Source organism: Rhynchophorus ferrugineus, unplaced genomic scaffold (assembly GCF_030347505.1).
Source record: "Rhynchophorus ferrugineus isolate W39M unplaced genomic scaffold, kcgeb_rfMv2 rfM3, whole genome shotgun sequence".
Lineage (NCBI taxonomy): Eukaryota > Metazoa > Arthropoda > Insecta > Coleoptera > Curculionidae > Rhynchophorus > Rhynchophorus ferrugineus.
In genome coordinates, this window is record NW_027472582.1 from 61,398,626 (window position 1) to 61,426,179 (window position 27,554).

The window sequence follows — 27,554 nt, forward strand, 5'->3', positions numbered from 1 at the left end:
ATAACGAATGACAAATTATATGTTTTTACATTCGTAATTGTAAACGGTATTGTATGCGATATTTTAAATAGCAATTTTATACATATTCATATACTAGGTATAATTTTTGTATTTTCATAATTTGGGTAAATTTGTTTGTTTTGTTTCTGATTTATTGTTATACTCATAAATATATGCTTTATCTTATACAGAAAACCAATACGGTTTTATTGTCTGTCTGTACAGGTAGAGCTTTTAAAAATTCCAACCGCACATCTACCCGCTGTCCTTCCCTTCCACCATAGGTAATATCAAAATAAAACCAACCATTTTCACTACCTATATATTATTATCTTGGTTCTACGGTAAAGCGATTGTGTTGCGTTCTCTAAAATCGGTTATCTATAACAGACATAGCTTCTTCGATGTTCTAAAACTTTTTTCCTTTTTGCACGTGTGAAAAGAATATATTTTCATTTGATTTATATTAAGAATTATAGTGGAAAAGTTATGAAAAAATAGTTTTGGGGGCATAATGAGTACTATGGATAAAAACGTTAATTCTTTGACGAGGAAAATTGAAAATACTGAGAACAATGGGAAAATTGGTATCAAATGTTCCACATGCTCCAAAACGTAAGTGTATATTATATAACACAAGTAAATTATGTTCTTAATTAGTACTGCACATCTTGATTGTAATCTTTTCTTGAATTACTTATTTGTTTACAACATTAGAACAATATTACTATTAGTATTATTAGGTATTGAAATCAATTCCTAGATTATTTATATAAATTTTTAAAAAATAATAAAATTAGGTGCTTGCATATATTCTGATCATTTTCATTCTGATCGCTTTGCCTGGTGACTACTCTGTGGTTGAACTTCCCATTCGAGCTGCAATAGTCTAATGCATCTTACTATTTCTGGTCTTTTTAGATAACAAAACGTTGTTCAATTTATTCAATTGACGTCGGTAGACATTTGCAGTTTTATTCAGTTTTAGTAGCTCGTAATACACTACACCTTGCTAATCCTACCGTATGGACAGCAAGACTTTATGTCTATGATCATTGCGTTATGATGTCGATGTGGATGACTCTTTGGAATCATCTATCTCTCTCACTCTTTATCAGCAGTTTTATGCCACCTAACAGGTCAATTGAAGGTCTACCATAGTAAAACAAATTTTTTTGGCAAAATTAGTTTTTTTTTATTCAACATAATTCCCTTCAAGGGTGATACACTGATTATAGCGACCCTCCAACTTTTCGATACCATTTTTGTAGTACGATTTGTCCTTTGCTTCAAAATAGGCCTTAGTTTCGGCAATCACCTCTTCATTCGACGAACATTTCTTCCCAACGAGCATTCTTTTGAGATTTGGAAACAGGAAATAGTCGCTGGGGTCAGATCTGGAGAATACGGTGTAATTTTTTTTAACCAATGTATATTGTCTGCCTTCTTAAATCTATTCAGGTGTAAATAAGGTTAAAAGTTTCTAACATAACTAATTAATTTCAAGTATTTTTACAACTAATGTAATTCATAAATGACATTGGCCTCGCCTGTTTTTTCTTAAAGTTTAATTCTTATCAAATGATAAAATCTTTCAAAATGTATTTACGTAATATGTATGTTATTTCGTAATTTTACGGGTTTTTACTTATATTCAATCTAAATTGAATTTTATAACGGTTGTTTGTGACTCATTAATTTTCACTTTATTTATAACTTGTCATTAGTGATATTCTGACGTATACAATTTTTAAAAATACCTGATAGATTTTCATTAATAATTTTAACATCGTTATAAAATACAAGACCTTCATTTTATTTTCGATGTGATTTTATTACAGTTTCTTTAAATTTATTTTAATTTTACAATATGATATTGGATGGTTGGTTGAATTTACAAATCTTGTAGACAGTTGTCAAATGAAAATGTGTTAAAATAATGTTAAATGAATGTGTTAACAATGTTAAAAGAACCATTGAAGTAAAAATACTAGTCTTTATAAAATTGAAATATAATGTTATTTTTTAGGTATTCACGTAATATAATTTTCACAACAATCAATGAAGAATAAGCATTTGGATGATAAATTGAAAAATAATGATATGATCGCATATGACCAAAATATGTTGCTGTTTCGAAATCACAATTTAAAATTTGAATTGTTTATTTATATCCCTCATTACTTTTAGATATAATTGATTAGGTCCTATTATCATTAAATAATTAACAATAAAATTTCAAGAACTAAATTTACGTTAATGAGGCCTATTATGCTTAATTGCTTCATACGTTGAGTTAAGTTAAATTAAGTTAATAAGTTCATACTGATATTTTTATTGAGGTGTTACTGACTAACGTTTTAACCAAAAACATTTTATCATTTTAATATGTTGACGCTTTTGAGTTAATTGATAATGCTGAATCATTTTTATGCAACATTAAACTTAAAAATGTAGGCTTGGTGTAAAATTATACTTGTGATTGTAATTGTCACTTTAACGTATTATATCTCTAGTAATACTTATTCAATGAAAACATACCATATATATAGCATGTTTGAAAGGTAATTGTCCAAAGAGCACTCTAGATATAAAAGCATTCGTTTACTTAGTCAAAAGTTGAAATTTGAAAATGGATATTACAGAAGTAATTTTCGTTATGCTTAGTTTTTTTTTCAGTGAGTTTAGAGTACTTAAGTGGACTCTAAAGTGGTGGTTAAGTATCAGAATTGTTTAGCTCCTTTTCTTTTCGGAAACTTGGATATTAAAGTTGAACTTTGCTTTGATCAGCGTTGAAAGAGTTGATGAACATTTAACATACATTAGAACAAGGTATATCTTTAATGATTCGACAAATATTGAGACAGATAATTAATGGTGTAAAGTTAGTTTCAAAATAGGCTTGTGAAGATCACTTATTCAGTGTTTCGCCTAGTAATCTTCTTCCAAAAAAGTTCTATAATGATGGAATCATATTTTTTTTCGGGAAAGTTGTAAAAGGTCATCAATCAAAAGGGCAAATATATCATCGACTAATGTTTGAAATGTATATAAATATATTCGACTTTGGAAATATTTGGAAAAAATCAAAAGTATATTTTCGTTAAACCAATATTCAAAATTGGAATTCTAAATACTTCCTTTAACTAATCGGTCATTCTATTGTTATAGACCCTTCTAGTTTTAACTTGAAATACTGTAACTAAGAATAGTTGATATCGAATCTTTGAAATCCTAAGTAAATAGTAATTAAACATAAAAATGGATATCCGTATAAATACCGTTAAGTGATATCTATAATATAGTAATAATAATCTTAAATCAGTCGGATTCTTTGTGAATTTCAACGCTCGTTAAATGTATAAAGACTTTTATCTTCTTGATTACTTTATCAAAATTGCTTTCAAAATATTTGAGAATAACCCGTGCAGTAACTAGCATTTGGCGATGTCTGCGTACTTTTGGCCAGTTTGATAAAAACATTATCGGTTGTTAGACGCAACATCTGGTGTTATTGAATTAGTTATATGGATTGAATCATCCGTTAAATTGTCCGAAGCAGTATCGTTTAAATTAAAGTTTTTTTTGGCGATAGCTAGTGAAATTGCAATATTTAAACAATGGATGTGTCACAAAATGGCTTGGACGTTGAGGCTGTTGATAGGACCTCTTCTCAGATAAAGTAAGATATGTAACATTTTGAATTTCTCATATAATATTTTTGTTCCGTTAATTTAAATTAATTCAATTTACAATTTTATATTTTTCGAAATATGTTAACAAAGTATATTTATTATATTTTATTAATAAATAAATTATTATACACATAGCACACAAATTACAAGTAGTCTTTCTGGCACTCTCAAAAATGTATGTTTAAACAGGGCACATATACACTAATGTATACTAATGATGTATATACTAATGACTATATTATTTTAAAGTTGATTAATTAGAATACTTTAATGTTTCTGTATTCAAGCAATCTTACTTGTGTTTTGGTGTCTTTAGAAGAGGCAATAAAATTGCAAACATTAGTAAATAAAATTAACAGTTTGTACAAGCAATGACAATTTAAATTGAATATTATTAGAGTGCCGATATTACAAACGACGACGAAATAGTCATAAAGCTGGTTTCTCAATTGCAAGAAAAACCATCAGTTAACTGTTGACAGAATTATTCAATCTCAATCAATAGCACGTTCCTAACTTTAATGTAATTATTGATCACGGTTTTATCTCGATGTAAATATGTAAATATTATCAAGCGTCATGTCGATCAATATCATTGCTATTAGTCATATCATATCATATCAACGGTACCCAAGCCTTTGATAAAGTATAGCACAAGAAACTAGAATACAAATTAGCAAACAAAATACTTAGCTAGTTCAGACAGATTTTCAAATCCTATATTTATAATTGTAATATTAGGATAAGGTACGGCCTTGAATATTCAGATACGGAACCCATCTATACGGACATACAAGGTACAATATATTCAAGGTGTATTTACTCTATACCAGTGTTATCCCTATTGATGATGATACTCGCACTACTCACTTCAAAGAACAACATTGAAACAAATGTAAATAGATTACAAACAACTGTCACATTACTGAGTGGATATATATATATATATATATATATATACATATATATATATATATATACATATATATATATATATATATATATATATATACATATATATATATATATATATATATATATATATATATACATATATATATATATATACATATATATATATATATATATATATATATATATATATATATATATATATATATATATATGTATATATCTCAGTGGTTGTCAGTATGGGGTTGCAGAAAGAAATCCAATATCAGTATGATCCAATACTTATGTAGTATAGTATGTTGGAAATGAAGATATCCGCAAAGACATATGTGTTAATTTCTTTTATTTGCAAACCTGACTGTTAAAGTAAATATTTCTTCTATAGTTAAAAGAAGGAATCTGTGTTAAGTAAAATAATGAAATGTTACTAGTCTCTCTAGCAACTTTAGAGATATATAGTTGGCAGATATATACAAGAGTAAGTCAAGAGAAAAACCACGTTGTACGTTGTTTTTGTTTGTTATTGTATATAGATTAATTCATTAGTTCGTTTATATAAAGTATCTAACTATTTAGATAGGTGTATTAAATAAAGTTATTTGTTAAAACTAATTTTAGTATATCAATTAATAACTGCAACAACTTCAACAATGACTGATTAACTGCTGTGTTATATCGCAAGTAAGGAACATAGCCGGTGTATTTCAAGCAAAGGACCATTTTCAACATACTACCCCTCAGAACTCTAGCTTTTATTTCTTTAATTTTCGATGCTCTATCCGAAATAAATATTTTTTAATCTGAAGTTTTATTGTGAAAAATCGGTAGCGAGTATTTTAATTTTTGTCCATCGATAGTCGCTACTTTTCCTATCTTTTAGGTAATTTACGGATTCTATTTCGAATGAATGATATATCTATTAGGGCTATCTACGAATCGATACGCCTCAGATCACGACAGATCACGCTCACGCCTCGTATGTTGGAACAATTAGTAATCAGAAAGAAGGAGACAGGTGTGGAGAATACAACGGGTATGGTAGCACTTTCCATTTTAATGTTTCCAAGAATGGTTTTACAATGTGCGAGCGTTTAAATTTACGAGCGTTGTCGTCATGCTGAGGAGTAATATTTTTGTGTCTTGTTGTATTCTGTTGAGTAATCTGTCGTACTTGGGCCGTTTTTCTCACAGTGCTGGGTTCAAATCCATCAATTAGTAGTAGTAATGTAATATTTTGAAATCGTCGTCATTTTTTGGATGTCCAGAACGATCTATGTCTTCTGTGTCAAAATCATCAGGCGCCTTTTTAAAATTAAAATTGAAGTAACATGTAGGCTGAAAAGTTCCCGACCTAACACATAGATGGCGCTAGTTTTATTGCATTCAATGCGTTTTCAGTGGGTAGTAGCCTTCAAAAGAAAGCTGCTCTGGTTTTGCTGAGAGTTTCAGTTTTACAATGCTTATTGATGGGAAAATACCGTCCAAGCGAAGCAACTTTTTGGAAATATTATAAGGACTCCGCTCCATCGAAAACAACAATAGAATATTGTTTTGTTGACTTCAAACGTAGAGAGGTCGTAGACACCGATGATGCAGAACGCAATGGACGTGGTGAACATTAGAAAACATTAAAATCCTCTTGAACGATCGAAAAGAGATGAAAAAGAGATATGAGAAAGCTTTGTTCCCCGTGGGTGCCGCGTTTGCTCACTGTTGACCAAAAACAAGATCGTGTTGATGATTCTGAGCGGTGTTTGGTAATGTCTGAACGTAGCAAACCGGAATTTTTGCAACGATGTGTGACATGGATCCATCACTTCACTCCGGAATCAATATGATTGTCATCTGAGTGGACAGCAATTGGCCACAGGTCTGTTTTTAGGCAAAAGAAAAATTGTTCTACAAAAGTGGTCTTGAAATGCTAGAGCGGCGCTGGAATGATCGTGTGGCTCTTGATGAAGATTATGTTGATGAATAAAGCCAACTGAGAACAAAAAGTCAATCCATATATTAAAAAGTAAAACCTTCAGCAAATTCGATTTACTTAGTACAAATTCACACATTTTCAGTGAACTGAAAAATGTTTTTCTCACACTTCGACGAAATAAAAGTGAAGCCTATCAGTGAGGATTCAACATGAAGTTCGTTACAAATGTACCCGATGCGATTGATTCACAGTCACACCATCTCCTTTAAATTCTTTAAAATTAATTTATAAGCCTGTAAGATTTTACGAACTACTTGTTTTTGCCAAGTGCATTGGCAAATTTTATTAATTAATAATGAAGTCCCTCATTTTAGGCCTTATCAAAAGTCTTTAACACATAAAGAAAAATGCTGCTTTGTTGATTGATTTTTAAATGTATGTTATATTTCCACAAAATTTCAATGAATTTATTGAAAACATCGTGATATCTTGGTGTGATTAGTATCAATTGTCAGCTAACATATTTTTTGACAGTGGTGTTTTCTTATGGATAATAAAATAAGCTTGATTTAACTTAAAATGAACTTAAAGTTGTTTTTGTAACGTAAATCACAGCTTACTACAGACTATATTTAGTCGCTATCGTTTTTTCTTTGACTATAGTTCGGCTACCAGTTGCGGGTCGACCTTTATAACACGCGCCACATTCATTTTTGAAGTTTACGGTTAATACATTTTAGAACTGGTAACTGTAGATGCTCTCTGGTTTTAAGAACTATTTCAACTTTAGTTTTGTTAAGCTTGTTAGCTTGTTATAGTTTTAATCAAAAGTTAGCTATGGATGTTTTAAGTTATCACAAATCGGGTGATTTATATAAAGAACCGATTTATTCGCCACCTAAAAAGTAGGTATCTTTATGAAATTATTTTAATTAAATACATTTTTAAATTTTTAAAATAAAAGGCTTTTAAAATAATGTTTGCTAAGTATATATTGTCTGGTATATTTGGAATAAGATTATTCTATCGTCAGTAAATACAGTGCGTAAGCGACTATACAAGTCCTTTTAGTATTTTATGAAAATAATTATGTTTGTATATAGTTAAATGTTCGTATTACGTACCAGTAACCATTTTTAAAATCCCGGTTTTACTTCGACATATTGTTGTCTAATAATTCTTTTGCGATTTATACGTTAGGAAGACTAGGTCTACGAATTCTAATTACATTTACGTTATAGGCAGACATTTTGAGGTTTTCCATTGCACACATCATTTGGTATTAATTAATTGTGATTATCGTTCTATATGTGGATTGACCATTTTATTTAAATTGAAGAAATGTATGATTTATCTCAAACTGAGCTTCTTATTAAGTTCATCAGATATTCACCGCTAACTGTTTGAGAAGAATATTCACAGTATCTATAAAGTATATCTATCTTACGTTAAGTTAATTAAGCACTAAGTATTGGCACTGTCTTTGGAGCTGAGAAAGGGTCTTTTGCTTATATTTCAGTAATTTTTTTTGCCATCTTATATTAGATATGCTTAATACAATATTAATTTACAAATTAATTGTTACTAATGTTATGTTATATTTGCATCTATACTCAAGCAAGACGGGTGCTGCATAAATATATCAATATGTATTGATCAAATTAAAATTAAATTAGGCTACTTAAGCTAAAATTAAGATTAATACGCTATATGTTACAAGTTCATCGGGTTTGGTGTGATATAATATAATTATAATTATCTACTTTTATTTAGTAAGTGTATTGCTACCAAGTTATAGTTATCTTTCATATTTTAAAACGAAATTTTGGATAACTTCGTAGATGCATTTGATGTCGAGGTCATCTTACAGTTCTTTGTTGTATACCCCAGCAATTGACATGCGTTAACAATTCGTTCATGTTGTGGATTAGTCCTAAATATCATATCCGAGCAAGTGCCTGTGAAACGTCCAAGAATTATTGCAACGCAGCAATTTTTTTATTCAAATGGTTTTGCGAATGGAACCTCTGTAACAACACACGCACTTGGTCGATTGTTGCGATTCAAAAATCCACCTTTATCAAGTAAATAATGTAGTCTACTACAAATTTACTGCCATTTTCGATGGTTAAGGTTTTTTTATGTTATTCGTTTTCAAAATTTTACTAATAGTTGTAGTGTATTCAGGTTTTGTCAACAGTTCTTTATTGACATAGGGACTTATCAGTATTGCAACATTCTCAACACCAAATATTTGAATAAATTTGATATCTTTCAATGTTAGGTTTTTTTAATATACGTCTTCAATCGCCATTTGAAACTAAAGTTTTCATGTTTCTAAGTAATCAAAAGTTTCCTGCTTCCAGTCATAATAAAATGAAGAGCTCTAGTGGATATAATTGAAACTGACTTACTGCTATTAAGAGTTATAAATAAATATATAATGTAAATTATATATCAATTATGTTTCATAGTGTTATTTATATACATTTAGTTTTAATTAATCACTTAATATACGAAGAAATTAAAATAGTTGTTTCATAATCATATATTATTAACTTTTAAGTTAAATATACACATTTTCTTGTTATAATCTTAATAAAAACATGTTTGTATGAACGGGCATATTTCATTATTTTATTGGAAACACCTGTTCAGTTTAAACACTAGCATCGTTAAAAATGTTAATAACCAAGATTTTGGCATTTTAATGAGCAAATAATTCAGAATTCTTCGCTTCCTAGGATGGAGGTCGCGCTACAACGTATGAAAACTTTGTGCGGGATTATTCACAGAAACACACTGTTAGAACATGTTAAACCTAATAATCTATCTACACAGTTTTAAAATATATCTATCCATATTAAAAAAAGCAATGTTTAAATTGAGAAGTACATATACTATTAGGTGTTTGAATGTATTTTGATCATCTAATTCTGGAAGGCTCAAAATTGCATTTTATATATTCATTACAATTGTTGTTTGATATGAAAAAAATGTTGCCTAATCCCATTAAACACATTGAGAAGTTTATGATGATGTTGCGCCTTTTTATCCCAGTTGGTGGTTTGGATTTCAATGATTTTAAACTAACGATATTGATGTCTTCTGATCCTCAGCAACTTCCTCTTACTCTTTTTCATTTCTTACGATGAACAATTTGTTTCAATGACTTTAGTATAATTACCACGAAATTTGTTAAATAAGTAAATTTAAATAATCAATACAGATATCAATTTTTAGTAAGATATTTTTCAAAGCTTGAACTATTCTGGAAACCTTAAAATAATAAAATGTAATAAAAGCAAAGAGATATATGAAGAAATATGAGCAAACGAAATAGCACTATCTCATTAGTTATTAAGTTATATAAGTATATTTGCAGTTGTTAACCATGAAATGTTATGAGCATATAGGTATTAAATTTCAAATGGTATTTTTGATATTCATTACAATTTTTGTTTGATCTGAAGTAATTTGTTGCCTAACCCCATCAAACACATTGAGATACTTATGACGATGTTGCGCCTTTTTATTATAGTTGGTGGTTTGGATTTCAATGATTTTAAACTAATGATATTGATGTCTTCTGATCCTCAGCAATTTCCTCTTACTCTTTTCAACATGACAGTTTTCACGTTTGTCAAGTGAAAAGATGAGTTTTCTATGGCGCATTATGGCTGGAAATGAAAAGAAGATCTAGTACGACAATAACGAGTGCAAAAGGTCGTGGGTTAGTTCAGAAGATCCATCCATATCGAAACCGAAGCGATTCATGACTAATAAAATTTTACTTTTATAATCAGCAAAGTGTAGTGTTTTATGAGTTGCTAAAACCGAATGAGACTGTTACTGTAGATGTTTATCTACGTCAATGGGACTAATTGAGTGGCGTGGTGTTTTAGAGAAAATCAGCAATAGTAGGTAAGAGGCGCAAAGTGATCTTTTGACACGACAACGCTTGGACAGGCATTGCAAGTGAAGGATACAGTATTGCAGCTCGAATGGGAAGTTCTGTGACACTAAGAATATTTACCAGATATAGTGTCTTCGGATTAATGCTTGTTTAGATCGATGCAGCATGACTTGGTTGGATTACAGTTTTTAAATACTGAAGGAATGCTAAAATATATCAAATCGATGAATAATACCAGAAGGATGGAAAAAATTGAAGAAACCGATAGAAAATGTTTTAGTTAATATATTACGTATCTGTTTTATCAATATATACATTTTTTATGTGAAATAATGCTCATAATATATATATGCATCTAATACAAGTTGAGATAATCTAAGTAACTTCATTTAACCGATAATTTAAAGGAATGCATTTAACTACTTCACAGGTGATTGATGACCATGAATATAAATCTCGAGTTGTACTCGAAAATTCATTTAAATATATATTGTATAGTTAATGTGCTTATGTATTATGTATTGAATATTTAGTTGCTTTATTAACGTTATGTTTACTACCACCAACAGTACAGTTTGTTTTTGACAATTTTATTTACTGTGGCATTGAAATAAAACGCAGACTGATTATTTATTTAATCAAATTTATTTGGTTCCCTTCAAAGCAATTCCTTATATTTTTTAAGTCTTCAAAACAATCGTTGAATTTTATTTTTGAATGCATTTTAGATCCTTTGATTTCAAAGCCAAATCAGGTTATTTGATAGTTATAGAGTTTTTATAGGAATTTCAATGTCTGTGGCTTTAGCCTCATAAAAGGCCTAATAAATGTTAACACTTTAGCTCAAAAGATTCATAATGAACAATATACGATTTCCACTTTTTACTATTTTTAACATATAACAGGTCAATTGAAAAGTCCCCGAACTCATGGATTTTTGCCATCGTTTTCACTGACTTGACAAGGTGTATTGTCTTGATGAAGCAGCACTTTCTTTTTTTTCAAATGCGGCCGTTTTTCGGCAATTTCGTCCTTCAAACGGTCCAATAACGCTATGTAATAGTCGCTCTTGATGGCCCTTCCTTTTTCAAGGTAGCCAATGAAAATTATTCCATGCGCATCCTAAAATACAGACGCCATAACCTTGCCAGACGACTGTTGCGTTTTCCCACGCTTTGGAGTGGGTTCATCGTCTGCAGTCCACTCGGATGACTATCGATTGGACTTCGGAGTGAAATAATGGAGCCATGTTTCATCCATAGTCACATATCGACGCAAAAACTCAGGGTTATTACGCTAGATCATCTTCAAATACTGCTCCGAATCATTAACTCGTCATTGTTTTTGGTCAAAAGTGAACTCGCGCGGAACCTACTTTGCACATAGCTTTCTCATACTCAAATATTCATGAATAATATGATGTACACGTTCAGTTGATATCTCTAGAGTGTCTGTTTAATTTCAATTTACGGTCATTCAAAATTATTTTGTGGATATTTTAAGTGTTTTCGTCGGTAACAACCTCTTTTGGGAGTCCACTGTGTTCACCGACTTCGGTGCTCATTTCACCACGTCTAAACTTAATATATCAATTCTTGATGGTTGATTTTCCTGAGGCAGTGCCCGGAAACTCGGCATCAAGCCAAGTTTTTGCTTCAATTATATTTTTTCCTTTCAAAAAACAATATTTTATTAACACGCGAAATTCCCTTTTATCCATTTTTTACAGTAACAAGAGTTGCTTGACTCAAAATGTTATAATTCACAAACTAATGATCCGACAGCTGTCAAATTTATACATGCATCTTTTGAGGGTTAGGGCTAACTAAAAAACATATGGATTTAACTCCATATAATATTCCGCTAATATATTTTAATATAAAATATATTTAAATGTATGTAAAAGCATTTTCTAGTATATTCCATAATTTAATGTTTCCTATAGCAAATGTTAATCATGTAACTTATCTTTTGAGTCTTACTCAACTTCAATTTTTTTTAAATTACATACTGTTATTTACTATTATTCTCTCATTATGATTGTTGGATTACAATGATTATTGTTTCATTTAGCAATACCAGAGTTTGTTTTTTTTTGCGAGGTTTTGTATTTGATGTGATAACAATGTTTTTTGTTAAATTTGTACAATATATCTGGCCATTGTTTATTTTAATTTATGTATGGTGCTCATTTTTCCTTGTAAAGTTGATAAATTAATTTGTTTTTGTCTGATGTCTTGATATCAAATCGTCGTGTTGTTACAGACTGCAATTTATTTGCAGCTTTTTAACATTTACTTATCGCTTGGATGACCGTATAGTCTAAAGGTGTACATTTTATACATTATTTGGTTGTATAATAGAGATTGTTAAAATTGTTTATATCGCTAATTATTCTCAATATTGACGTGACTTTTGAACGTCATATGTTATTCAGTTTGCTGTTGGCAATGCTTGATTTTGTCAGTTCATTTGCCGATTTTTCTGCTGCTAAAATACGGAACAAAGAATTTGTCTGAAATTTTGCCTAGAGAGTTTAATGCATATAAGAGAAATATGAGTCGTATAATGCATTGAAAAGTGGTCGAGGTGAAGTGCAACTATTTTCTCAATTTATTTGACCAACTATGCCTGAAGATGGCCTGAGATGATTTTAATTTAATGGCCCGAAATGATTTTAATTTAATTAAACAATAATTTAATTTAGATATAAAACTACATGACTTACGATATATTTATGTAATAATCTAGAACTTTCAACATAATAATGACAGCAACTAAGGGATGATAAATAAAATTAGTAATATGAACTGACGAAATAAACTTTATCTATCGATTTTGTTGTAGGAGTTAACACGATGAAATTATTGACTTTAATTGATTGATTGTAAATAATTACTAGCCTATGAGATAAATAACACTAAATGATAATAATAAATGACTACTTAAAGCTGTTTTGAAACGTATTTGGTTATGTGAACATATACGTTAACACTATTAAATTTTTTACATTACATACATTTGTCTTTTTTTCATTATAAAGAAACGTATTCTGTACGTTAAATAGAGAATACGTCTCTTTTGTATGTTGTTGTATACCACGATAATATTTTATGAGTATTTAATGAAGTAAATAATCATAGGCCTTTCATATATAGTGGTTCCATACGTTATTATATTATCACCGGACCAGGAACAATTTGTGTTTCTTGTTATTCTTGAATTATCGACGCCGAATCGTTTAGCATTTCAGGTTTCTGTTCCTCGGCAATTTCCTCTTAATCTTTTAGTTTTTTTCGAAGACTTTTCATTGAAACAAGTTGCTTCAATGACTTTAGTATCATTACTACGTGACTTTTTAAATAAGCAAATTTAAATAATAATATAGATTTCAATTTTTAGTCAAATATTTTGCTTGAACTGTTATAGAAACATTAAAATAATGAAACATAATAAAAGAAAAAGAATGTTTCTGTAATATATACTCGTATGAAGAAATACGAGCAATTGAAACAGCACTATTACCTTAATTATTAAGTTATATAAGTATATTTGCAGTTCTTGGCCATAAAATTTTATGAGCGTATATGTATTGTTAAATACACATATCATTGTTTTTCAAATATTTTTTTTTCAGATAAAGCAATATTATGAATTTTGAATCAATATGCCTTTTTTATTACTTTAGCAGTTATTTAATACTTGTTAAACATTTCCTGATTTTTTTGTTGATTTTTTATCTATTTTTATAGGTTTTAAATCATTATAATTTATTGATAATTGTCTGAAAATAATAGATTCACTATTTGATGTGTATTATTAAAATATTATATTTAATACTATTAACAGTTCTAAAAGTTTTTATGTTCACGATAAAGTTTCTGACTGTAAGTCTGTTGTTTATATTAAGCAGTAATTTTAGTATCCATAAAATCTTAAATGAATTTTAAAATCTTAATTTTATCTTTATATATAGTATTTAAATGTATTTAAATATTTAAAATTTACACTGAAACTGAAATGTGAACTGGAAAGTCATAACCGGCTAGATTTTCGAAAAAACTACATAATTTAAAAAAAATAAAAAGACTAATTTATTTAAAGTATTCGTCATTTGATTCTATATATCTTGCCCATCTTTCAGGCAATTTATAGATGCCATCCCGAAAAAACTGTCTGTTCTTTGAGAAAAACCATTTATTGAGCGATTTTCCAACTTCTTCGAAATTGGTTCTTCTCTGCACGTGCGTGTCCTATTTATGCGAAAAGTTGGTAGTCGGACGGGGCGAGGTCTGGAGAGTATGGCGGGTGCGATAATATGTTCCATCCAAGTGCTTTCACTGCTTCCTTGATCGGTTTTGCTTTATAAGACGGTGCGTTATCGAGCTGTAAGAGGCTTTTAACGTGTCTTCGGGCCTATTATGGACGTTTTTCGATCAATATATGGTTCAAATTGATCATTTGTTATCGGTAGCGATCGCTATTAACTGTTTTACTAGGTCGTAACATACTGCGCCACTCTAGTCTTGTGACCAAAACGATATGACATTGGAGTCGATCGGCTGGCTTCACTAGGTGATAACCATGATTTTTTACGCTTAAAGTTTTCAAAATTAACTCCATTTTCATAGCCCGTAATTATTTAATACAGAAATTACTTCTGATCATACCTTTGAAGTAACATTTTACAGACGATTTTTCGATTTTCCATTTGCCTGTCATTTAATTGATGTGTCACCCATATTCCTATCTTTTGGATATTCCACACTGCTGGTAACCGGTAGCTGATCATTTCTTGGACCACATTTAACATTTCTGTCGATTGTTTTTGAGTTTGGGTTGGGTCTTTATTCAATCACTCTTGCAGCTTTATATCTTCAAACCCTTTCGGTCTAGCAAAACGTTTCTTGTTGTGCACATCGAAATCACCACTTTTTACTTTTTCAAAATATAACATGTATAACTTTGAAGCTTGGCGTCAGTAGAATAAAACGACATACGTGTTAAATCATAATATCGCATACTTAAGTCTAGAAACATCTGGCAGAAAAACCGGTAATAACTTTGCGGTACACATTGGTACTTTCCTGAAATATTCCCGAGGGCTTCACAGGCTTTTGGTAAGTATTTTGGGGCCGATCTATGTTATAGATAACTTGCTGTCACGTAATGAATTCGGATTAATCTATAGGAATAAAAATTTATTGCCGAAAGGTATGTATGCCCATAATTTCAGAATCACTGCAGCAGGTTGTATAATTCTTTTTTTGTTGGGTTCGTTATTGTCCGGACAAAATTTGTACAAAACAAAATTAACAACGTTTAATTTTTAGTGAGTTCCTTATTTATTTTTTGAAGTCGGTTTATTTTTTTTTGTTAATTTTTTTTCGTATTCAAGTGGATATTGATTTTTATGAGTTTGAATCATATTGATATATTTATATTGAATTGATTTTTTTTCTGAAATTCGGTAATTTGTGATTTTTTATTGCTTGATTGTTATATCTGTTGTACTGCACCAGTGTACAATATTGAATTCATAATTAATATGGCATATAAACGATTTTGACACTTTTTACGAAATATGTAGCGAAGTACTTAACTCTCATTGATCTTGTTTTTTAGTTTATCTAAGTGTAAACCAGCACTAGTATTAAATTCTATTTTTAGCAACCGTCTATAAAAATTTACACTGAAAGTACATAAATAACAATAAATACATTAAAGAAGTTTTTTTGATCCTGTTAAATTTCATTGATGCTGTTATAATGATTATTTAGAATCAATGTAATATCTTGACTAATTTGTTTTTAATTATGCCTACTGAATTATTGTATAGATACATGAAAATTAACAAATACAGTCGAAAGGTTGAGACGCTTTCTCGATGACCTACGATGGTCAATAAAACGTATTTTTCTTCTTGATGTGCACTATTGAAAATTCTTATTCCAACCTTGTAAGTAACATTTGGTATAAACCCTGATCGATTAATATTTTCATGTTTGTTGATCATTTATATAAGGTTTCTGTTTGTTATTCCGCAATAACAATGTCGTTGGTGGTTGAGTTGTTTGCATATATCAAATTAGTTAAATAATAATTGCTATTATGATTGGGATTAGTCATTTTGAATAGAGGTAAAAACAAAAATGCGTTATTACGTTACAATAATAATAGAATGGAACATTTTTTTAAAAATTTAATCCAAACCTATTCACAGTGTTGTCTTTATTTGTGACTGGTGACTGGAGTGTCCTTTACTGTTTTTCTTTCTACACTCTGCGTTCTACGAAATAATGATGATTCTCTAAGCCTGGATTCTGTTCCAGTATCACTTTAGCTGGATTTAGACTGCCCTTTCCCTAGTTTGCTTTCGTTTCCGTATTTCGTAATTTCGTTTACTTGATGTTTTTTAATCAACAAATCAATAAATAGTTTTGAAGAAACTTCTGGGTTACCGTCAATAATTTTGATAATTATTGGTATTCTCAAGGGATATTATAAATACTTTGGAGTACTATTGAAAGTGTTTCTTTTATTCCTTAATTAAAAGCAATTGTACCTTTGATTAGTCATTTCTTGTTTGATGGAACTCTTGATGTTGGTTTGAAGTTATATAAACTAATAAAACAAATATTTGTCAAGTTCTTTCCTTGTAACGTTCTATTAAGGTCTGCAAACTACTAATACAGGAGGCCAAATTTTGGCTATATGGTGGATAGCAAACCAATTCGAAGCGTCGAAGCGTAAATTTGGTTATAACTACTAGGTTACTTGTATTGAACCACTAGGTTATATTTAGGAAGGGGTGGAGTCATCTATATGTCAGGCGTAGAACTTATTCAGTGATGTGTTATAAAAACAACAATATGAAAGTGTTATATGGCAGTTGAAAAGCTTTAAGAAATAATCATTTTAATCGACGTCTTCATCTACATAAAAACAAAAAATACATTATATAAATTGGTATCTGATCTACAAAAGGAATATTTGGATTAGAAATACATTATATAGAAAGAAGAATGAATGATCAAGAAAAAATGTATACATACTTTTCATATTAAGTTTAATTGAAATAATAATAATTTTTATTTTTTGTTAAACATTTATTTTACAACCTTTATTTTACAACAATTAGTTTATAGTTTTTTCATTTAGTATATTACTAGAATTCACCAACAAATGTTGGCAAGATTTTCATTTATGCATTTTAATTTAATTGTAGCGTCTTCCTATATGTAATATGTTCTGATTAAACCTGTCATCACCTTCATTTGATAAGGCTTCACAATTTTTGAACAATTTCTTGGTAATTATCACCTTTTATTTTAAAGAATGAAAAATTCTATGACCCACCCATATTATACTGTCAGTAGGTCTTTGAGCCATGTCTTATTTTATTCAGCGATTTTGCCACGTAGATAATATAACAAAATTTTTGTCAAATTCTTAAAAAAAAGTAAATTTAAAACCCTTCAATACTACATTCTATAATGATCTTTCGGATAAAATATTAAAAGTATTAACGGAAAGATGGAAGAGATAATTTTGATTTGCAATGCACCAAAGTTTTTTGCTTATATTTATATATATATATATATATATATATATATATATATATATATATATATATAAATATTATATATATGTGTATATTTAATTGAATTTAATTTAATAAAATTATTTCAGAAAAAAATTGTTTTTATTTAAATTTCATTGGTCAATTACGCAGACTGGTTTGTCTGGCTCTCACGTGCCAAACATTACTAATGAGCCAATCAAATATCTTCACAGTAAAATATTTTTCTTACAGGTGCCTATAATAGAGATTTAAATTGACCAATCAAATTACTTAAATGGCCCATTATGGCTCCCTCTGGATGTTGGGCAAAGCAAAACTTTGCGCCAGAGTCCCCTATTGAGTTGCTTCTCTATTACTCTATGAAGTTAATTTTAAAATTTCCCGCGTTCATTCCTTCCTTTGTGTTTGCAAGAATATGAAAATATTCTTTCTTACAATTTCGCACCGCTGAATTAGTATTTAATTATCTGGAAAATATATATTTGTTATCAAAAAGATAGTAGGAATATACTATTTCTATAGCTTGAAATATATTTTATTTATTACGATTTACTCTACCTTGTTTAATTTTTTAAACTCTATGAAAAAATAAACTTGATAAAAAATTTATCTTTTCAGTTCATTCTTAGTATCTGAAACTATTTTTCTTAAATGCATTCTAGAAAAAATGGTTACTAATGAAAAACATGCATGTTAAACCATGATTAAGCAAATGATTGACCTTAGGTTATTATTGTTTAATGCTGTAGTTTTTAAGTGATTTTAAATGTCATTTTTCATTCGATTGGTTCCAACACGATTTTTTCATACTATTACTGTTAAAAAATTATACTGATGTGCTTCCTGCTTTATTAGTCTTGTATTGCTGTTGTATTAGTCTTTAAATAAATACTAAAGTATATTCAGAGAATATACCATTCCATTATTAGTTTATATTTTATAATAGTTTCGATAAATCATAACCATGTTATTTTGTTGTTCCAGAAAGAAAAGTAAATTTACATGTAAACAAAAAGTTTCGCTGGCTATTTTGGCGGCTGCAGATTTTATGAGCTTCTGTTCAATGTCCATCATGTCACCATTCTATCCTGCTGTTGCAATGAAGAAAGGAATGTCGGAAACAATGTCAGGATTCGTGTTCGGTTACTATGCCTTGGTAGTTTTTTTATCTTCACCGGTGTTTGGTAAAATTGTAAGTAAGAAACACTGAATATTATAATATTTTTTCTACTTATTTGGGTTTTAGTTACCAAAAATAGGAGCTAAATATATTTTTATTTACGGACTATTTGTCTCAGGGATTTCTAGTATTATTTTTGGGTAGGTCTGCAAAATTCGTATCTGTTAACAACATTCAACCTATTATTTGTTTCAGACTACTAGATAAGGTGGATAGTTATGTCTCTTTTGTCGTATTATCCTTTTTTATTAGAGGCTTGGAAGCTCTAGGTTCTAGCGCTTATTCTACTGCTGGATATGTATTAATAATAAATATATTTCCAGATAATGCTGGAGCTGTAAGGGTAAGTTTCTAGTTATCTCCATATTTCTTTAATATGATATGATTATTTTATGATATTGGTTTCAGGGACTCTTGGAAACTTTTGTGGGGCTTGGAATGAGTGCTGGACCGGCTGTCGGAGGAGTGCTATATACGGTATGGTACTCTCATAATTTTAAAATAATTAGGATAAAACAGATTTGATGATGTACTAAAATAATATTGTTTAGAACATACCAAGGCGGTTGCTTTTTATTTTACTCTGATCAAAAAATACTAAGACTTTTTATTATTTTTCAAATCACGTTAATTTTTCGTTATTTAGTTAGAATGGGTAATAAATTTGAAATCCGTAAGTTTAGTAGCGAAAAAAACTAGTTCGCATAAATCGTTCAGCAACACAAGTACATTTTTGGATTTTTAACATGAGTGAAAACGTTTTAAAAAGTGAACTTCACTATCTCAAATCTTTGAAATTGAAAAAATATATTTGGTGATGATACAGAACAATTGTTTTTGGTTAGCATACATTATTTAGAGACGCCAAATGATATGTAGAGTATTATAGAGATCATGTTTAACCTCTTTCTATAGATTAGAACCAAATCATATAAATCAATTAGTTGGTGTACACAATATGAAGTAAGAATTAGACACTTTAGTTACTTTCCCAACTTATCACTTGAGCTAATTCAAATAGTTCATAGAAAGTTTCATGTTACCTAATTAATGACCATGATTTTTAACTATTCAAACAGCATCATATGACCTAGAAAATTCCAACCAATTAAATGAATATTGTCCTAATGATAAGTCAAAACTGAAACCACATCAAAGAAGTTGAATATCAAAATTGTTGGCATTTTTTATGAATATCGTGGTTTTGTTTATTACGAAATCCTTTCTCCAGGCTAAGCTCTCAACAATATTTTAATTTCATTTTATTTTCTCAACAATTATTTGAATAATATATAATATATGAATGTATACATCTCAAAAGAATATAACTATGGCCAGTTTTTTAATTAAGATAGTGTAGCTTTTCACAAAGAATTGATTTTTCGCAACTTTGTTTAAAAAGCGCCGGAAATTTCCTAAATTTAAAAAACTGTTTTTAAGACGTTGTTTAGAATCGATTGCAGATGAGTATTATTTTTAAAAGATCCTGCCGACTAACATGAAATTGAACCGTGATTCTACTATGTGGTAATTGATATTGATATTATATATTTGATCTAACATGCTGTTGAAAGAACCAAAGTCTAAAGATAGAGTTCCTATAGAACATCTTTATTGGGAAATCGAGAATAAACATTGTTTGTTATTATTTATGTGTATTTAGTATATAATTAAATAAAATTTCTTCTAGGAAGGTTGGAGGGTTTGGATTACCATTTTACGTGGTAGGAATTGCAACAGTTTTGATAGCATGTCTGAATATCTTTCTATTGGAAAAGCCCCAGAGTAAGTGTTTTATGCTTTAACAAATTATTTTCTTTTAAGCCTTTTTTCATTTACTATTAATTAGTCAGCCACTTCTTATTCGGTTTTAAGTTTTAACACGAATAATGGTAGAAGAGAAATATCTATGACGAGCTCAAGTGTTGTAATCAAACCAAACATCTTTAGAATTCACGCAAGATTACTACAGGACTGAAAAAATATAGTAATAAAGAAATGTTAGATGTTAATATTATCTACTGAAAATTGTAACGAGATATACTACGGTCCTAAATCATAATGATAATATGGAATGATATTGAACAAAGACAAAAGAAAAGTGCTATTAGTAGAGCAACTCCAAATTTAATAAGTGTCAGAATGTATTCTATCCTTTCAATATCTGAGAATAGAGATTTAAATCAACCGAAACCAGAAGAAGGAAATTATTGATGAAATAGGAAAAGTATGGATTTATATTTTTTAGTAAATGCTAAATTTATTAACAAAAGGAGATATCAAGCGAAACAAAAATGGACTTACACAAAACTATATATAAACTAAAATGTTCGGCGACGAGACTAGTATTAAAAAAATATATAAATGTATCTTAGAAAAGTGAGAAGACGAACATGATGAGAACCACTAGATAAGGTAATAGATAAAAACACTAAACAAAATTAGTGGAGTATTAGGAAAAAAGACAATGGGTTTGAAGGTGGGGTCACTTACAGTGCAAGGAAGACACTAGATAAATTAAGAGAATCTGGGAACCTGTATCTGTATTCTTATAGATAAGCGAAATCAGGCAAAAAATCCCATTTCTACATTGTTTATCTATACTCTATGACTTAATCTTAATCTTAAAATTTTAAAATATGTTTTTGAATTTTCAGAAACCGATTTAGAAAAAAGTGGATCACTAATGAATTTATTAAAACTACCTTCAGTATTAATAACGTGTCTAATAACAATTATTACGTCAATGACAAACTCTTATTTGGATCCAACACTCGAGCCCCATTTAAGGAAGGTAAGTCAGGCTATATTTATTTTAATGTTGTAATAAAATTGTTATTATGCTTTATATATTGCAACATTTTGACTGAATATGTACTAATTTTTAGTTTAATTTGAGCCCCAGTCAAGTGGGATTGATGTTTCTACTATTAGCTGCCACATACGGTATATTCAGCCCATTAGTAGGGTGGTTAACTGACAAGTTGAAGAATTATACTTGGTTGATGACTTCGAGTTTGCTCTGTAGTTCGGTGACTTTACTGTTTCTAGGACCGTCGCCCTTGTTTGTCTGGTTAGACGAGTAAGTGTTTCCCTGTAAAATTTGGTGTATTTTATTAGTTCTATGCTTATGTTTCAGCTCGATATGGTTAAATATTGTTGTTTTGTTAGCTTTGGGTGTGTTCATAGCGATGTCGCTGATGCCTACATATCAATATATTTTGGACAGTTCAATGTAAGTATACTGAAATAAAAATTTGACTTCTATATATATATATATATATATATATATATATATATATATATATATATATATTTTAAACCCGATGTATATCGGCATACATCTTCTTCAGAGTCTCTCTCTCCATTTTCTTCAGAGAATTTCTCTTGTCTCTTTCTCGTTGTTTAAAAACAGATTGCTCAATCATTTGTAGAGATTGAAAACATCATGCTAATAAAAAAGTGAGCATATTAGACTTCAATTGTAATGGTTAGTCGGAAGATACTCTTTACTTGACCTAAACTCAAAGATATTGGTTTATCGGTCAATTATAAGACTACATTATCGATATACCTACACTTGTATAAAATATAAATCATGGTAAAGTATGAAACGGCCAGTGGTTACAAATTATCTTCAATATTTAAATACATTGTATATTATAATTGTGCTTTCGACAACAGTCCCTAATAATAACAGCCAATAATAATAATTGGCCCATAAAGTTGGGTCTATTGAGCCTCGCAGATAATACAGGTAGCAACCTATAGTTGTTCAAGCGATCCCTAATTTTTATTATGATGTTTGCTTGCAGTACTTTCATGTTATATGATTTTAATGTATAATATTTAGTCACGCTACGTTTAAATAATTGTGTATTTCTACATTAACATATCTCTACAAAGGGCCCGTGAAGTAACAAACACGAGAAAATAGTGCTGTTTTGAGGGACAGTCATAAAAAAATCCCCTTATTTTGGAATAAAAATTAAAACTAGCAGGAAGATAGAGAAATTAAAGAAAAAAATCAGGGTAGAAAATAATTTTTAAAAGTTGGTTTTAAGAAAATTAATAAAAAAAGTCAATAGGAAGAATATAAAAAACTCTGCTTCCTTTAGACATCGCAAATTATGATTATGTTTATCTTGTGTGCCTCAAGTTTTATGCAGATTGTCCCTCAAGAGAAGTGTGGGTATAATGCGTTAGTTACATCACATTAAATATACTTCTGGTGTCAATAGTGTTGCATAAAGTTACTTTTTTCAATTAAAGGTTTATTTCATTTATGTTTTTGTTAAGGAGGGTAACACCTTGGTTCAGGTGACTCCTTTAGTTGGTTCAATAGACCCTGCCTGTGGCCTTTTTATTTTAGAGTAAATTTAGTATAGTAGACAGCGGATTTACTAAAGTTTTTTCATGCTAATATGCGGTAAAATAAATAAACAACTGATTTAGGAATAGTTTCTTTCTAATATTTTTTATTTGAATCGACCCTACGCTGACTTGAACGAAACCCTGATCGAATAACCCCGTCCAGCCCTATTCAACATTTTTAGTCACAAAATACATTTGTGATAGCATCCGCCAATATTTGAGCACCAACGACAATGACAACCAAATTACACGACAATGACAAAACATATTATCTCACCATATAAACCCACCATGGACTTCTGCAAATATTTAAAAATAGAAATTAGTTAAATCGATGTAGCTCTTCTTGAGTTTTACTAAACACAAAATTATATTAGGCATCATATAAATAAATTTACTTTCAATAATGTTAAATAAATGATTTTTTCGTAACCGATTATCATTAGAGATAAGTGATATAAAATTACTGTGTTACAGGAAAAATGGATTTAAAGAATGTTTAGGAACACACAGCGTTATAGCAGGTTTGTGGTCTTCCGTATACTCGCTGGGCGAAGTTGTCGGACCAGTATTAGGAGGAGCTCTAATGGAACATTTCGGGTTTCCTACCGTCTCGACCGTATTTGCTGCCTTAAATTTCATCGTCGGCATCATAGCGCTGGTTTATTTCAAACTGGGGAAATCCAGATCAAAACCGATCGAAAGCACGCCCCCCAAAGGCATAGGTAATGTCGTGTTTTGTATAGAGCGAAACAACGTAAAAACCTCGGCAGATTCGACAATATCACATGAGAATAGTATAGATATCTGTAGTAGATTATAATTTTATTTATATTAGTTTTAATTACGAATAGATTATTAAGTTATAACTCGACTTATTTTGTCTGTAAATCGACACAACTTCATTTTATGAAGAAACGGTATTACATTATTGTAAATATTTAATATTTTTGATAACTGATGTATTATTTTTTCAATAAATTATTATTTCAAAGTCGCTAGTAAGTTAATTAACGTATTATGTGTTAATATGACCGTATGTATTGTCCCTGAAAATAACAACCTCTTAAACTGAAATATGACTGTTGTTTTGATAAGAGACTATGTTTGGATTGGATTAAAAGTCACTATTATGTCGCCTTGAACAACTCATCCAACAGTGTATTAAGTTGGTTAATGTGTGGATTTTCAGAAAGTTTTCTGTAAAGTAGATTAAGCTTTTGCTAGTAATATAGCCGAATTAAATTTAATTGAATTAAAATTAATTGAAATGAAGTATATTCATATATTTAGGAATGTTATGAATCCGGTTCTGAAACGAATCGGCTTCTAAATATGCCAATATATTTGGGATATTAAAGCAGTTTTGTTCGCGCTTTGCCCCTAAATCGATAAGAAAGAAGAATTTTTAAGCTAAATGGATGCAAAAAAATCGTTTAAACAAAGCAGACGTTTAAACAAAGCAAGATAAGATATATTTACATTAAAACAGTATACCTTTTTAGGCAGCTCATATGAATATAGCGGAAATGTGTGAATTGGGCTATGAATTATTGCAACTTATTTGGTAGGTTTAGTGCCCCCTGATTTTAGGCCCATGCGCTAAAACATTAATGCATTGAAAATCAAAACCACTAGTTTAGGAATGGATAAATATAGAATTACTGGAATTAATGTATTCATAATAAATAATAAAATGTAATTTAAACAAATTTCAACTATTTCTGAAGAACCTTGTATAATAATATTATATATAATATTATTTTCAGTAAAATGTCGAAAGAACAATCAAAATAAAGAGATTAAAAGCCATACATAAGTTACATGAAATTTTAGTATTGATTGGAGAAACATCTTCTCATCATCTTTTGATCTTCTGAGAATGTCTTGGTGGCAATAGCATATAGGCAATAGCGAAATGCGAGCTAAATTAAACAGACGTAGAAGATCGATGAGAACTATAAATGATGCTTTTAACAACAAAAAAAGACAAGAGAATTTCTTTTTTACATGCAGAAAGGCTACAAAATAATTTTGTAACTTTCACATTTTACAGTTTTTATCTACTTTTCCATAAATAGTGTTTTGTTGACTCATATTTCGACATACTGGTGTCTTAAAATGAGTATTTTCTTTACTCCTTATAATCCTGGTGAGTAAAAATCTCAACAGTAAATCTCTGATATAAATATAGTTAGAGAAGTAATCAGTACAGTATCACATAAGGTTACGTCATCTGTAGCCACCATCTCAATTAACCTAGAATGAATATTGTAGCAGTCAGTGTCGACTTAAAATTAAGCAATCCACGACTGTGGGTCCCTTATTCATAAGGAAACTCGTATTTAAACACATTTTTGGAGCTGTTCCTGGTACTCCATGACGTGATTGTCCATGGGCTAATCCGGCACTGATGGTAGTACATCGTTGTTTACGTTGTTTAACAAAGGTTTCATATAACAAAATATAAACGATAATAATATAATTATATCCGACCAGTATGACTAATACTTTTTATATATAATTTTAAATAATGGGTAATACGTATGTAGCACCAGACAGGGTGTGGTACCTTATGTGTGCCCACAAAAATAGAATTATTAGTTCTTATAATTCTTTAATTTCAAAAATGAATACTATTTAGAAATGGTGAAGGTGCTTTAATGCAAAGAAAATCTGTTTATAATTACTTATATCAATACATTTAGTATTAGGAATGCAGTTAGAATTGTTAAAAGTTTCAAGACCAGATAAAAATATACGGCCTTGCAATATAAGGTTTGATAATACTATCAAATAATTATTTTGGTAAATATTCAATATTGTGTTAGTCATATTAATTAAGACAAGAAAGAAGTGTTGCGGCTATTCACCCACAAACAGATAGTGTGCATTATGTATCTTTTAATAATATTACAAGTCTTACTTAAATAGGTTGCATTGGTATAGAACATTGATGACATTTCCTTATAACAACATATTTCATCTTAGAAACAACAAGAATTATATAATAAAATGTAAACTCATACATTAAAATGTAATTAATTGAAAGTTTAAGTTGATGATGGAACAATGAATCAAAATATAAGGTGAAAAGTCGCAGGTATTAGAAGCATTAGGAAGTAGACAGATACTCTCAATCAAATAAGATTTATTATTTTCAGAAAATTTAAATTAATTGTATTTAGTATTTATTAGAATTGAATATTTATTATATTCAGAATATTATGTAACAATTATCAAGCGAATCGTAGCGAAAAAGTGAGCTAAAATGATTTAAAACTCTTTCTATAATGAAAAAGACTTAACAGCACAGTTTAAGTTTATTATGGGTTTGCGCACATATACAGTAAATCTATTTCACTCATTTAAAATACAAATTCGTGGTAACTAATATGTTTGTAAAAGTACGATATGTCGAGACTAATTTATATCATTATGAAATATAGACATAGAAAAGAAGGTATTACAGATGATTTTTATATCGAATTTATACGTTTGCTTCCACTAAACATCTTTTTCAGAGACATTTTATGAGTATGTATATATATAGATTTTTAGTTATATCAATATTTTGGATTCACTCAACTCAAGGAGATTCACGGCTTAACGTGGGCTCCGAACCACGGTCCTTGGCATTAAGCCTACCGACTGGCGAGTGACCAACTTTGGAGATCATCCCAGAAGATATCGGGTCACTGTTGCGTAGGGACAATCACAAATGTTAAATAATCACAAACATACATTTTCAAAAATACTCCAGCAGGATTAGAACCTGCGACTATCTCAACAGGAGGAGGACCGTCCTATCACCTTTACTACTACGCCAACCTAGTCGAGCATTTTATTAATATTAATATTATTATAAAATTTAAAATGTTGCGTAAGAGATACAGATTACATCATAATGATCATCAATTATTCAAATAATTGTATTAGACTAGACTACCAAGCGTCAAAAAAGG

At 29.6% G+C, this 27,554-nt stretch overlaps 1 protein-coding gene across 4 annotated transcripts; it reads left to right on the forward strand.

Moving 5' to 3' along the window:
• Window positions 1-398: 398 nt before the first annotated feature.
• LOC143194271 (MFS-type transporter SLC18B1) lies at window positions 399-24,590 on the forward strand. Of its 4 annotated transcripts, none has more exons than XM_076400935.1 (10): window positions 399-615; window positions 19,020-19,227; window positions 19,282-19,355; window positions 19,411-19,558; window positions 19,624-19,692; window positions 20,910-21,000; window positions 21,873-22,009; window positions 22,104-22,297; window positions 22,355-22,450; window positions 24,067-24,590. In XM_076400935.1, the coding sequence occupies exons 1-10, from the start codon at window positions 515-517 to the stop codon at window positions 24,410-24,412; spliced, it is 1,464 nt and encodes a 487-aa protein (XP_076257050.1). In that variant the 5' UTR covers window positions 399-514; the 3' UTR covers window positions 24,413-24,590. The 4 variants fall into 4 exon arrangements, with proteins under 4 accessions (XP_076257050.1, XP_076257054.1, XP_076257053.1 ...); XM_076400939.1 differs by having other exon boundaries at window positions 466-619; XM_076400938.1 differs by lacking the exon at window positions 399-615 and adding an exon at window positions 3,468-3,682.
• The last annotated feature ends 2,964 nt before the right edge of the window (window positions 24,591-27,554 follow it).